The 15,485-nt window shown below is 42.0% G+C and overlaps 1 protein-coding gene across 2 annotated transcripts in view; it reads right to left on the minus strand.

Annotated features, from left to right (window-relative positions):
• LOC134539814 (stalled ribosome sensor GCN1) overlaps nucleotides 1–15,485 on the minus strand; it is a 151,126-nt gene that overhangs the window by 76,424 nt on the left and 59,217 nt on the right. For both annotated transcript variants that reach the window (XM_063382099.1, XM_063382100.1), the window contains 4 exons: nucleotides 14,514–14,638; nucleotides 10,497–10,675; nucleotides 8,620–8,839; nucleotides 6,553–6,751 (listed from right to left, as the gene is read on the minus strand). In XM_063382099.1, coding sequence (XP_063238169.1) covers nucleotides 6,553–6,751; nucleotides 8,620–8,839; nucleotides 10,497–10,675; nucleotides 14,514–14,638 — 723 coding nt within the window. The remainder of the gene's footprint in view (nucleotides 1–6,552; nucleotides 6,752–8,619; nucleotides 8,840–10,496; nucleotides 10,676–14,513; nucleotides 14,639–15,485) is intronic.

A 15,485-nucleotide genomic window follows, 5' to 3' on the forward strand; every position in this document is an offset into this window, starting at 1 on the left:
GAGGCATTAACAGGAGACACACACTAGGTACACTGCCTCATTGAATTAGCAATGGCTTTTAGCATGGAATCATCAAGTATTTACATGAATTACCATGGGAAACTGAAATCAGTATGGACTAACCGGGATCCAATCCCGAATATTCTACATAATGAGTTCAGTGTCTACCACTACACTACATAGGAGAGATTAAAACTGAATGGGTAGTTTTTAGCAATATCCGAATTGGGGGTTTCAAAGTTAGGAGTAGTAGAAAAAAATAATACTCTCAAAATTAAAACATATATGTACTAATTACGTATCAAACACAAGGAATCTGTTTGGAGTGTTTATAGTGTACATAGGTATTTAAGTATTTTTGCTGACGTTACGTGTGCAACAAATTTAAGACTGAACATTCGAACATTTGAATTCCCGCGCTGCACAAGTAGCAGCGCCACCCCTTCACAGTTGGCCACCATGGTTCCAGATTTGGCAACGCTGCCAAGGTTGGCAGCGCGTCGGACTTCCGTCAGGAAGTCAGTTCATCGTGTGTTTTCGTGATGGTAAGTGTGGCTATCGGGCCCGCTCACCATTGTTTTTCGTCTCGTAACGCAATCCGTTGCAATCGTTGTTTGTACAGTCAATTATTTCGCGTGATGCGAACATTTGGTCCTCCGGGCCGGATCTATTTGTGCCGGCGTCGCTTTCGTTGTTTCGGCGTGTCGTGTGCCGCGTGGTGAACGTTTTTGTGTGTAGGGCAAATTTCTTGGGTATGTAATTTTCTCTAACCTTTTGTGCTTCGTTGAACGTTGAGTTTGTCTCCGCTGTAGTTACTCGTGCGTCACCGAGGTAACATTTACCGGCATACTTCTCACGTGGTGGTGTTTTAGGTTATGTGTTGAGTCATTGTACTACGTGACTATTTACTATGGCGGATAAACGGTCAGCGCTGATACGCGTGCGCATCGCAGAGAGTCGCCTGAAGCGGGCATTTGACCTTTCTCAAAGCGCGCGTGAGGACCCCTCGCAAAGAAACTTATTTCTTGCAACAGTGCGCGACTTGGAAAACATAAAGGAGCAGTTCGAAGTTGACTGCGTCGCGGTGGAAGCAGCCATCGGCGAAACAGATGTGGACGTAGATGAGCACGCTTCTCGCATGGAAGCTTTCGATGATAAATACTTCCAAATCAGGGCCGTTGTAGCCGGCATAGAGGACTCAAAGGTACAGCCCTCCAGCCAACCACAGTCTCAGGTGAGCAAACCACGGGTGGCCCTGCCGAAGATATCACTTCCAAGTTTTGATGGTAGTCCACAGCAATGGCCCAACTTTTCGAACTTGTTCAGTACACTTATCACCAATAATAGTGAGCTTTCCCCTGTAGAAAAGTTAGCCTATCTGAGATCTGCCCTCAGTGGAGAGCCTTTAGTGATGATCAGTTCCTTCACTATGTCCAATGCCAACTTTGATGTGGCCTGGAAGCTACTCGCAGGGCGGTATGAAAATAAGCGACTTGTCGTGGCAATACACGTAGATGCACTCTTGCACGCACCAGCTGTTACCTCTGACTCACCTAAAGCACTACGCCAATTGTTGACAAACATCACTGAGAGCATTTCTGCCCTGACGGCACTGGATGTGCCAGTGACTCAGTGGGACTTGATCCTGCTTCCTATCCTATGCAAGCGCTTAGATTCTTGTCTTCAGACACAGTGGGAAATGTCGCTTACTAATGAGTTCCCTACAGTGAGTGATTTCGTAAAGTTTTTGGAAAAGCACTGTCGCGCTCAGGAGGCTGTTGCTCAGTCACGTGGCAAGTCGTCAGGACTGCAGCCGCCCATGAGAAAATCTTCTCCACCATTCGCTGGCTGGAAGCAATCTCGTGGTCAAGCGCTGAATAGTTTAGTCAGCTCCTCACAGACCTGCGGTCTGTGTGGTGGCCCACATGCTCTTGTAAAATGCAGTAAGTTTAATCAAAGTGACCCTAAAGATAGGTATACCATTGTGAAAAGACAGGATCTGTGCTTGAATTGTCTTTCACCTGCACATCGAGCCAAAGGTTGTCCATCGTCAGCATGTCGTCATTGTGGAGCTCGCCACCATACTTTGTTACATTTTAAGCAGCAACCACCCGAAGGCAGCTGTGCATCTCCAGAAGGCTTCAATGCTTTGTCAACAGAAGCTAATTCTGCGACAGTTGCCGTTACCCGCCGCAGCCCCGAGCTGTTCTAAGACTGTCCTGTTGTCAACTGCTCAGGTAAACATCCTCGACCGCACTGGTACACCATTTGTTGTTCGGGCACTGCTTGACACTGCTAGCCAAGCTAGCTTCATTTCAGAGAAGTGTGTTCAGAACCTGCGGTTAACTAAAAGGGGGACGCATTTGCCCATACAGGGCTTATCCAACACCCCTGTCAATGTGGCCAAATCCTATGTTTCAGTTGTTATCACACCAGTTGGCATCTTAGCGTCTCAGTTTGCGCTGGATGTTTTTGTGCTTCCTCGTATAACCAGTAGCGTGCCAGGTACAAAGTTGTCTGATAGGGTTCGTAAATCTGTGGCACACTTGCACCTTGCTGATCCTGCCTTTGACACTCCTGGTCCAGTCGACCTACTTATTGGTGCTGACCTGGTTCCGTATTTAATGAAAGGTGGAAAGATTGATGGGTCTCCAGTGGCTCTAGACTCTGTACTAGGTTGGATCCTGATGGGGAAGGTGGAAATTGAACAGACTTCAACCAACATGACATCCCTTTGTGTTTCGCTGGTGACCTCTCATCCCCCATTACCTGATGTCATGAGAAGGTTTTGGGAGATTGAAGAATTTCCCCTTGTGAAGCATCAGTCTCCCGAGGATGTACACTGTGAAGAGCTGTTTGTGAAGTCTTACACAAGGCATGAGACCGGCCGGTACAGCGTTGCGTTACCGTTTTGTCAACCTGAGCCAGAGTTAGGGTCCTCTAGACCTCAAGCCATTAATCGTTTGCTTCGCCTGGAAAGACGTCTCAAAGGGGACCCTGCCCTCAAGCAGAAGTATTCCGAGTTTATGGAGGATTATCTCGCGATGGGCCACATGGAAAGAGTCGCTGAGACAGAAATGGACTGTGCCCATGCCTTCTATATACCTCACCACGCTGTCGTGAAACCAGACAGCTCCACTACAAAGGTGCGCGTTGTTTTTGATGCATCAGCCAAGAGTTCCACAGGTGTGTCGCTTAATGATACTTTGTTAACAGGGCCAAAATTGCAGCAAGATATTTTTAATCTACTATTGAGCTTTCGTTTACATGTTGTAGTTTTCACGGCAGACGTAAAACAAATGTATCGCCAGATCCATGTCCATCGTCATCATCAGGATTATCAACGTATTGTGTGGCGCTCTAGTGACGCAGCTCCAGTCCAGGACTACAGGCTGAAAACTGTGACCTATGGAGTGTCTTCAGCCCCATTCTTGGCACTCCGCACTCTTAAGCAGCTGGCTGAAGATGAGAGAGAACAATTTCCCACTGCCTCTCGAGTGTTGTTGTCGGATGTTTATGTGGACGATGTTGTTACGGGTGCGCCGTCTGTGGACTCTGCAGTGGCCATGCAGCAAGAGCTCATCAAGCTTTTAGCGAAAGGGGGATTTCAACTCCGAAAATTCATGAGCAACCATCCGACACTCCTGAATTGGCTTCCTGCTAAGGATATTGAAACCCTCCAACCGTTAGCCTTGGATCAGGACAGCTGCACTGTAATCAAGGTACTGGGACTACAGTGGAACCCCACCTCCGACACATATTCATACAAGGTCCGAGCCAGCGCCTGCCCTGCGACAAAAAGGACAATTTTATCGAACGTGGCAAGGATTTTCGATCCTCTCGGTTGGTTGACACCTATCAGCATGTTTGCAAAATGTCTCATTCAAGTCCTTTGGGTTCAAAATCTCGACTGGGATGCAAAACCACCACCAAACATATTAGACAGCTGGAACAAGTTCAACAGCCAGCTCCCTCTTCTGTCTGCACTCAACATCTCTCGCCTTGTCAGGGGAAAACAGGGCTGTTCCTATCAACTTCATGGATTTTCAGACAGTTCAGAATTGGGTTATGCAGCAAGTGTCTACCTTCGTGTGGTTGATGTTGATGGGACAATCACGGTACACCTGCTCGCTGGCAAATCTAAAGTAGCCCCTGTCAAGGCCCAGTCTCTACCTCAGTTGGAGTTGTGTGGAGCTCTTCTCTTGTCTCGGTTGCTTCGTCACATGATAAATGTGCATGGAATGGAACTTGAATTCACCTCCATTGTTGCCTGGACTGATTCACAAGTAGCCCTAGCGTGGATCCACTCTTCATCTCATGAGTTAAAAACATTTGTGGCAAATAGGGTTAGTGAGATTCAGGACCTGACCCCTTCAAGTTGGTGGAGGCACGTGCGTTCAGAACACAACCCTGCTGACTGTGGCTCACGTGGATTGTTACCTGCCCAGATACTTGACCACCACCTTTGGTGGACAGGCCCTGCATGGTTGACGTTACCTGCAGATGAATGGCCTGCAAGTGCTTCGTGTAGTGACATTTCCGATTTGGTCCAACAGGAGAAGAAGTCGTTGGCATTGGCAACTATTCTGTATACTGAAGACATTGATTCACTGGTCGAACGTTTCAGCAGTCTAATGAAGTTACTGAGAGTGACTGCCTATATTCTGCGTTTTGTTGCTAATTGTCGTCACTCACAAAGTGCTCGTGAATCAGGGACCCCGTGTCCTCGTGAGTTGGAGACTGCCTTAAATTTCTGGATACTTCGAGTTCAGTCGATGGTGTTCAAAGATGACCTGGCCTCTTTGAGAAAGAATAAGCGAACCTCACCACAGATACGGAAGCTTCATCCTTTCCTCGACTCTGATGGGTTTCTTAGGGTGGGTGGCAGGCTTGACCAGTCGTAGCTCCCGTTTCAACACAAACACCCGGCCTTGCTTCCTAAATCAAACCCCTTGACGAGCAGGATTATACAACACTATCACAACGTCAATCAACATCCCGGGATACAAGCACTTCAAAGTATTCTTAGAGAGAAATTTTGGATTCTCTCAGATAAGCAGGCAATCACCAGCTGTGTTCACCGCTGCTTGAAGTGTTTTAAGGCACAGCCACCCACTTTTACACCCCTCATGGGAAGTCTCCCGGCCATGAGAGTCCAGCAAGTGAAACCATTTTCGAAGGCCGGCGTGGATTACGCTGGCCCCTTTTTCATAAAACTGGCTCGTGTGCGCAAAGTCACTCTGTTGAAGGCCTATCTGTGTATATTTGTATGTTGTACCACTAAGGCGGTTCATGTGGAATTGGCGTCTGACCTGTCGACTGAGGTGTTCCTTGCTGCATACAAACGTTTCATCGCCCGCAGAGGGAGATCCTCTGACCTCTATAGCGATTGCGGGACGAACTTTGTTGGAGCCCACAACCAGCTGACAGAACTGCAACGCATGTTGTCATCCTCATCGCATCAGCAGACCATAGTGGATTGTTTAGCTCCTTTTGGAGTGAGGTGGCACTTCAACCCTCCAGCCGCTCCTAATTTCGAAGGCTTGTGGGAGGCTGCAGTTAAGGCGTTCAAGTCACATTTAAATCGGGTCATTGGTGAACAGATTCTCAGCTTTGAGGAGCTCTACACGGTCGTGGTCCAAGTGGAGGCCATACTGAATTCTAGGCCACTTTGTCCATTAAGTTCCGATCCCAATGATCTGCGTGCTCTCACCCCAGGACACTTCTTGACCATGGAGCCGCTGGTGTCGCATCCTGAACCCGAATTGGAACAGGTACAACTTAACAGACTGCAGCGTTGGCAACTAGTATCGCGGTTGCATCAAGACTTTTGGCACCGGTGGCACCGCGAATATCTGCACACACTGCAGCAGCGTTCGAAGTGGCAAGATCAAACGATAGCTATCACACCAAACCAATTGGTGTTGATAAAGGAAGATAGAGTACCTCCCCTGCAATGGAAGTTGGGACGCGTCCTGCATCTTCATCCTGGATCTGATGGTGTGCCTAGGGTCGCTACAGTGCGTACCACCTCTGGGAGTCTAAAACGCCCTGTAGTGAAGTTGTGCCCATTGCCTCTTGAGTAGTGTTGAAATGGGTCATTTCAAGGTGGGCGGAATGTTTGGAGTGTGTATAGTGTACATAGGTATTTAAGTATTTTTGCTGACGTTACGTGTGCAACAAATTTGAGACTGAACATTCGAACATTTGAATTCCCGCGCTGCACAAGTAGCAGCGCCACCCCTTCACAGTTGGCCACCATGGTTCCAGATTTGGCAACGCTGCCAAGGTTGGCAGCGCGTCGGACTTCCGTCAGGAAGTCAGTTCATCGTGTGTTTTCGTGATGGTAAGTGTGGCTATCGGGCCCGCTCACCATTGTTTTTCGTCTCGTAACGCAATCCGTTGCAATCGTTGTTTGTACAGTCAATTATTTCGCGTGATGCGAACAGAATCATATCAAGGATCATTGGATTATTAAATATAAGTACTAATTTTCCAAAATATTTCATGCACAAATCTGTAATAGAGTCCTCAAGCCACAGCACAGCTCACCTAGAGATTCTTGTTCACCAAAGAACACGCACTTCCGGAGGTCAACGAACAGCTTTGTGAGGTAGGGTGCTGCCAGCGGGGACTGCAAGTTCCTCAGGATTGGCGGGAGGAGATCCCGGAAGTACACGGACAACTCTCGGCCGGTGCCTTCGATGGCGGCGGTCACCATGGATACTGTCTTAATTAACTTCTGGTTTAACTGCAAGCACATGGACAGGAACATACAACTGGGTGCTAGACAAATTTAAGTTAATGTTCTTTGTATGATTCCTACAATGCGGAAGAATGATTTAAATCGTTATTCCGAACATACACCATCACTGGTTTGCACTGTGTGTCATTGAGAAAACCCAAAAAACTGATATGAAAAGATGCATACACAAACACACAGAAAAAAATCCAAATCCAGCCGATTTTATATTTTAAATGTATAGGCAGCAAAAATGAACTCGGTGGGCTGATGACATGACAGCTGCAACACAAACAGTGAATACTGACAGAAAAGTGAGTGAATCTTTCAAGCACTTGCCAGTGATGTGTAACATTTAACCTATTGCATCATAAACTATGTTATAACACAGCATGTATAATAATACAACACTTAAAAATTATTGAATTTAGATTATATATTATACATTATTATTTCACAACGTATTTATAAAGTACTATAAAAGCCACAGGGCAATGTGTCGCACAGCTCAAGACTACTGTTAGCAGAAGGAACGGTAAACTGTTGAGTCCTCTTTCTTTCTTTCTCTTTTTTCAAAAGTCATGGAAATGTCTGCGCTTGCCGACACGCTGCAGCACAAGCGCCAACTATGGGCTGCAAAGAAAAATTGATAGGTGCACATTTCTCCCTACTTCTCGTTACACATTAGCATAGCATTCATGAAATTACTCCCACCAAATGCCATATACCGAGAGATAAGATGTTACACATTAATTATCACCTTGGAACACACAGCAGCAGACAGAGAAATGCAGTGATGATGAAATTACTCCCACCAAATGCCATATACCGAGAGATAAGATGTTACACATTAATTATCACCTTGGAACACACAGCAGCAGACAGAGAAATGCAGTGATGATGCTAAACACCAAAATTACTCTCCCAATCTATTTCTCCGAATATCAAAAATTTTGAATACTAAATATTTAAGATTTTTTGGCCTACCCTCAATTTGAAAATAAATTACTTTAAATTTTAATGGAAATTTTTTTCCCCCTGCACCCATAATTCACCAATACAATGAGAAAAAAAATTTATTTAGATCTGTATAATGAAATTTAATGTTAAACTTCAGTTTACAAAACAAAAATGTGATCACAGTACTGCACGTGAATGCTTGTGTTAAAACTTAAAAAAAAACAATACGTGCCTGTATCGTTGAAAAGTACCCACAGTATATTATTGGTATCTGGGGAACGCCAGAAACCAGAACCAGTGTCAGTACGCTACTACTGAGTGGAGCTACATCAGGTGCTGCTGACCGCGCAGCTAATGGACACGAGGGGCTTATGACCAGGGTTGTCTACACCACCTGCTAACTAATATCAGGAATTTTTTTAGATATTCTTACACAATTTTATTTGTACTTTTTTTACGTGATACAGTAACTGTTTGAACATGATAGACAAATTCAAACATAGAGCAAGATCAATACACCAACTTTTCGCTGGAACATGACGATTTATCTAAGTGGAAAGTCTCCAACTGAAATGTGTATCGACACGCGGTTTCCCGCACGAGACAGGGTCTACACGGAGGGAATGGGGCCGACACTTGTAGGAGCCGGCTGCCCTACAACCCTCAGGAACAGACCTGTCGTTCCAGCCAACCTGAACAATGCGAGGGGCGAAATGAGTTCGTGGTATGGAGCAGCGAGGAAATGAGGAAAAACTCACAGTGGAAGGCAACGTCCGCTAAAATTCCGGGTTTGACCACGGCTGGAAATCGACCCTGGACCCCCATTGGCGGAAGGAGTACGTTCTAACCGCTCCAACCAACCACGTGCACCAGACGCGCGACTGCAGACGGGGAAGGAGCGGTCTGGAAGTGTTCACCTGGGAGAGGCGGGCGCGGACGGCGCTCTCCTTCTCCAGCTGCAGCCGCATGGCCTCCTGCTGCTTGGGGCTGAGCTCCGGCTGCTTCAGCTTGCCCTGGCGTCGCTTCTTCTCCTCCAGCTCCCGGCGCAGCTGCAGGGCCTCCAGCTGCTCCTTGTATGAGTACGCCTTGCTCTCGCGCTTCACGTTCCTGGCGTTCAGCTCGCTCTCCTGGTCCTTCCTGCGCACGGCAACCCCTCTCCTCACTGCTCCTCCTCACTTCCACCACCTCGCCCACTCGCCTGCTGTGGCGCGCTCAGCAACACTGGCAAACATGCTTACCACTTGCATGCTTACATATGTAGTTGTGCACTTGAACAGGGGCGCAACAAAAGGTGGGGGGGGGGGGGGGGGAAGGGTATCTCGCCCCCCCCCCCCCCCCTCTGAAACTTTGAAGTGGGGGCAAACGGGGGAAAAGAAAGTGCCGTGTATTCAATTTTTAGATAGTAAAACTGCTTAAATAGCACGCACCATTTTCCACCTTGAAATACAAATCTCCCCGGACCCCCCCCCCCCCCCGCGCTTCAATAGGGGGGGGGGATCGATGATTCTTTATAAAAAGGTATATTGCCCCCCATTTGGACACTTCTACACTATCACAGTTGCACAGTTGCACACTTGCACTACTGCAATTGTGCACTCTCACTAACTTGCACATGTTTATACTTGCACACTTGCACAATTACGTGGTCACACACTTGCAAACTAACTCGCTCACACGCAATGTATGCACAATCTTCATCCCCGAAGGACTGATTTTACTTTTCAACAGTGCTAACGGCTTTATATCAATGTACGCCCGTGCCGGTCCCATGACACGACATTGCCAACCATCCAGTTTAAACAATACTAACAACTGTAACAAAACACTGAGGTGTACTAAAAAAAAAAATATTTTATAACTTAAGAATTACATTATTGGAAAACACAAATGTAAATCAAGTTATATTTTATAAATGAGAAATATCGTCAAAATTGAAACTCATTAAAAATATTAAGCAGTGTTTATGATACACATAATGCATTAGCAGTACATACATGAGAACTCAGATAAATAGTATATTGCAACAAGTGTAAAATACATAATAGAGATGAGAAAAAATAACATACCTATTAAAATAATTTTCTCACTAATAAGCCAACTTTTTAATATCCCTAATCCTTACTTATGAATTAAAAATTTACACCATTAATTTAAACAAATGTGATAAAAAAAATTAAGATTGTTCTACTGTAAACCCAAACAACAACGTTATCAACTCTAATTTGAGATTCCTTATAGTTATCAACATCTTAAATTATTATGGTACACAAGATTACCGTTTAAAGAAAATATTACGTTAATTCAGAGACTTCATTTTAAATCTATAATGAATCACCGTCGCATATAATATATATGGCTGCTAGTTACTGTAAGAAATATTTGATTGTGCTGAAGATAGTGAATTGTCCTTACAGAATGGAAAAAAAAAACGTAAATAATCAGGATAGACGAACTTTCGTGACATATCGCGGATTTCGCACAATTTCGTTTTATTTCGTGTTTTCAAGCGGTTTTCGGTGTTATTTCGTTTTATCGCGCATTACCATATAATCGTGGCTTTACTTATAGCTAATTTTAATAAGTGGTAAAAGTTGGCACCCACTTCTTTTTTCACTGCTCACAATGCATCAACGGGTGCATTCTAGAACATTTTGTAAAACCCTCCAATGATAGAAACTTGACATTATCATAAAGCCAAAGCAAGTTAAAATACCACATTAAACTGATGTGAAAGACACACAAACATTAAACGACAAAATACCATGATAACTGAAGAACAAACCACACGACTTACCCAGCAATCACACTTTTGTCGTACAGTTCTCCCTCTGGCATCAGAAATGTGAAGTAATCGTTCTTTGTGACATGGAGAATGCTAGCGTCATTCAAGCTGTCCACCACAAACGACACTAATGAGCCCAAAATGGAGTCAGGATTCAAACTGACTACAGTCTTCAAAGAGTTATGGAGATACTAAAATTAGAAACAAGGAAAAAATAATAATTACACGCGCTCTCAATACATACTCATCTGCCAATAAACATCAACAATTTATTACTTACTTTATTTTATGTTTGGTAATTAAAAAAAACTTAAACCAAATTCATACAGACTAAAATTTGTCTTTATAGGTTATACACTTGAATTCCATGTTAGTCCCTGACTTGATACCAATTTATAGATTGTAATGAAAAGGGTCACTTTTAAATAGAGATGTGTGAATAGTGGATTTTGGTGGCCAAATATTTTTGAATTGAATAGTAAAAATCTAACAATGTGAATAATTAGATGTTGAGTATGTGTGCCAGGGTTGCTACAAAAGTTTTATCAAAAAATTCCATTACATTCTCAAAAAATAAAACTTTACCTTCCAGCACCACTTATTGAATCAAATCAGTACCTACCATGGGAGTTTAATGCTCTAAAAAGCAATAATCCACGATAAAATGCAGTTGGTAAAAACAAAACTCAGTAATAAAATGCTTTGATTAAGGTAAACAGCTGCTTCATATAATTATAGCTAAAAAAATTTCACTTTTGGAACTGAAAATTTTGAAAGCAGTAAAATCTGCAGCCCAAGGGTTTTGTGCATGGGTATAATCGACGAAAGTCATTTCACTAGGGCGGTCTAGGCATTAATGCACACATCAAGAGGAAAACTTTATAATTTTAAAATGTTTTCCTTAAAACATAGTATTGAAGTTTTGTTCCTGGTTTAGAGCTACAATTGCATTGATAGTGAAAGGCTCTTTAATTTCAGGGGGACCCGGACCTTTCTGCCCCATGCTCGTGCACTGTGTGGTGTTCGAACTTAGCTTCAAAGTACACACTAAACATGTGCAACCGAGCTATACACATTGAAAATATTACTTAAATAAGGTCCTGCTACCACAACACTTGCTGTTCTTGAGACTTAATTTGAAAGAAACTACTTAGGTTGTCCAGATATTAAAGACAGTTTTAATTTTGAAAATCAGGAAAATTTTATTTCTACAAAATTTGTACATATAACTTTGTTCATACATGCCTACGTCATTTTCCTATGTAAACCATGACGAGATAATGCACTTCATGAGTCGGGGAACCAAGGTCCTCAATCCCTCTGTCATAAAAATCTTATGCTGCAGTCTGCAACCAGCTTGACACCTTTTTCTCGTTGGTCGTGAAGCGGCCAAACATTGCTTTAGGTGAAGAAAGAGATAAAAGTCACTGGGTGCCAGATCAGGGCTGTAAGCCGGAGGCTGAGGACATTCCACTTGGAGCGCAGTGGTTACAGCTGCTGTATGGGGGCGGGTGTTGTCATGCAACAAACTAACTCCCTTGCTCAACCTCCCTCCGTTTGCTTTGTATAACTCTTAAAAGTTTTTTTAACTTTTCACAATAACGATCAGCGTTGATTGTTTACCATTGAACGGTACCGCTCCCTTGTTCTCATAGGTTGAAAGTTGAATCCATGCTTCCACCGGAGGACCACGCAAGTAATTGCGACTGATACAAGTCCACGGAATTGTCCATACACACGTCACCGCACCAGTCCTACATCCCACTACACGTGTTGTGTGCACGGCACACCCATTGTTCCCGGTAATCTTCAACCAACCACCGAAGTTACTCCAAAGTTCCGCACATAACTAACTCTCTAAAAACACGAACCGAACAGTCAAAAAATGGCGCCTGGTAACGGTATTCTTCCACAGTCAGTGTCACCAACAACTCAAAGTTAAATTACCTCCTAACATCATTTATAGACTAGTTTATACGAAACAGTTAATTGAGCTCCCTTTTGGCCAAAATTCAACAAGAAGAACTCCTTTTCGATCCCAAAACACGTTTGCCACGACTTTCTTGTCAGAGATTGCCTCGCAGAATTTTCGGACGGGAGGTGAACTGGGGGTGGCCATTGATTGCCTTTGACTCAGGAGTGTGATGGTAAGCCCGTGTTTTGTCATCTGTAATGATTGAGTTCAAAAATTCATCTCCTTCCCTTTCAAAACAGTCAAAACATTACTGAGCACTTTCCACACTTTTTTCCTTGTGAACGTCTGTTAACATTTTTGGCACCCAAAGAGGCACACCTTTCTGTACCCCAATTTGTCTGTTAAAATGGTTTTGATAGTTGATTTGCCCACTTCTGAAAATGAAACTGCAAGGTCCCGGACTGCCAGACGACAGACTACATGAAGTTTGGCCTGAATTTTCTTCAACAATGCATTATCAATTGAAGACCTCCTTCCCCTTCCTTGTCATGCACATCGGTTCTACCACTTGAGAATTCAGCACACCACTTCCTAACATTATAATTGTTAATCATATTATGCACAAATTGCCATCAAATGATGATGAATTTCAACTGGGTGGACCTTCCGTGTGTTAAGAAAGTGAATAACACAGCGCACTTCACTTTTGGCGGGAGACAGCAGCGGAGCATTCATCTCTTAACAACAGCCACAGCCGGACTGGATAAACTACACAGCCGAGTGACCACCAATTGTGGAGGGGGGAGTACACACAAGCTAGTGTTGCCAAATAGTGAAATATTTTGTCCATACCACCGTAAATGACCAACCGTCTTTAATTCTTGGACAGCCCTTGTATACCCCAGTGTCCAATTATTTTTCTTACATGTGGTTTAAGAAATTCTTGAATGATAATTGAACTATGATAAATGGCTAAACAAAATGATAAAAGTTTAATAATAATGGAAAACTATTTTTCTCAGTTGTTTTTGACATCAAGTTATATTTAATTGAAATAAATGAAAAAATTAAAACAGTAACATTGCACATAATATATAATTAGAAAAATTTGTTCACAAATGTGTAAAGTATAATTTGCAATATGCAGCCTGTTGCTTTCAGAACATAAAATGTGGCATGTTTTAAATTCTGCCATTTGCCTGTTGCTGGCAAGTGATTTATTTGTTTTGGCATGTTTCAAGCTGTGAGAACTTGACTCTCCACCATTTTGTCCAGCATCTATTTATGGCGATGAACTTTAATTTAATTTCATTAAAAGACTGTGATACAGTTAGCATTTTATTCATGGTAGCTAACCACGTACAATTTTCATCATAAAGATAACATCAAAGATTGGAGATATTGTTCTTCTGTTCGTTTACCAAAACCCAAATTTAAAAAAAAATATGAAAATGTGAAATTACTTCCATTGTAATGTGTAACCTTTAAACAGTGCTGACAGACAAAACTCTGCATTAACTGTGATAAACAAAACAAATATAGAAACTGTTATGATCAAATTAAATGTTTGGAATATTTATTTTAACATTTTAAGAATTATAGCAAATTCATAAAAATTATGGTAGGCATTGGCATTCATGCTAACATGTTTATTTATTACTGTCAAGCTACAGCAAATGTGTTGATTTTATTGAGACAGTTACTTCGAATTTCTCAATATAAACTTTTTAAACATACCTTGCAGTACACTTTAATATGAATATATTGAAGTATTAGAAACAAAATTAAAAGTTGGTAAACAAACAAATCACTTGAAACCACTAGAATTAAAATTCACAATTTTTATTTTTGCATTCGACCTCCAAATGCAAATTGTTAATTAATTGCATTTCAGGCCTATTTAAATTAAAAATATTCACACACCACTACTTTTAAAGAAATGTCTCTCTTTAAATGAAATACTTGTGTTCAAAATTTTCAACATGCTCTCTTAAAACATCCATGTACCATAAGTCTCGAGTAAATTTCTAGAATGAATATTAATACTAAAACTACAAACTATATTCTAAAAAAAAATTTTTATTTCAAGTAAACCATTGCAAAGAGTCACTCACCGCAGTAGGAGCATACTCCTCCACCAGCAGTTTTGTAAGTTTATCCTTGTTAGACTCTATGAAAGTTCTCGGGTCTAGCTTCAAATGCTTCAACAGCCTGAGCCACAAATCAGGCGAGACTGAAACTGGGAAACAAATCAATTTCGAAAAACAATCAGTCTTGAAAAAATGTTGATAATACGTCTAAAAGAATTTTGTGTGAAGACAATATTTAGACACTTCAAGTAAAAGTATAAAATTAAAGACATCTGGGTGGCTTCAAAATGTTGAATAAATTTTCCTAACTTTTGTTTATACCAGAATTTGTATTTTTTCTCTGAATAAATACTATAACTAAACATTTTTAAGTAAATTTTGGCATTTTTGAATACATGTCGACAAACTAGCTTAAGAAATATAACTGCACATGATAATTGCATTACATTGACTAGCAATGTGGTGAAAAGAACAAGTTGAGCTTCTAAAAATGTTTAGCTATGAAGTGAGATACCATTCCTAAAGCACAAACCAATACCAAAAAGAGAAACTGGTTTAAACAGTAGCACTGCTGCTAGGTTGAGATAGGCTTGACAATGGAGGACTCAACTTTTTCGCACTTAATGATTTTTGCTATTGTTAACATCTTGAATTATTCATCACAAATTTTCACACAGCAAGGCAAAATAATAGTTTCACCAGCTTTCTGAATTATTTTTGAATATAAATTACCTAAGTTAGTAGTTTGCAATCACTGGGAAGTAATAACTTGTTTTGACAGGTAGACAACTACAAATAAAAAAAAAATTTGTATGATGTTTATAAAGCTATAATATAACCAATATTCTGTCAAGTACTCACACTATAAAACAGAAGGCACCGATAAGAAGCTCAAGTATTATTGAAAACTTGTCATCACATTACATGAAATGTTGGATATATGGGATGTTATGAATAGGGACCCCAGAAAATGGTAAATAAAACTGGCTCATTTCG

This window comes from Bacillus rossius, chromosome 16 (genome assembly GCF_032445375.1).
Source record: "Bacillus rossius redtenbacheri isolate Brsri chromosome 16, Brsri_v3, whole genome shotgun sequence".
NCBI classification, from domain to species: domain Eukaryota; kingdom Metazoa; phylum Arthropoda; class Insecta; order Phasmatodea; family Bacillidae; genus Bacillus; species Bacillus rossius.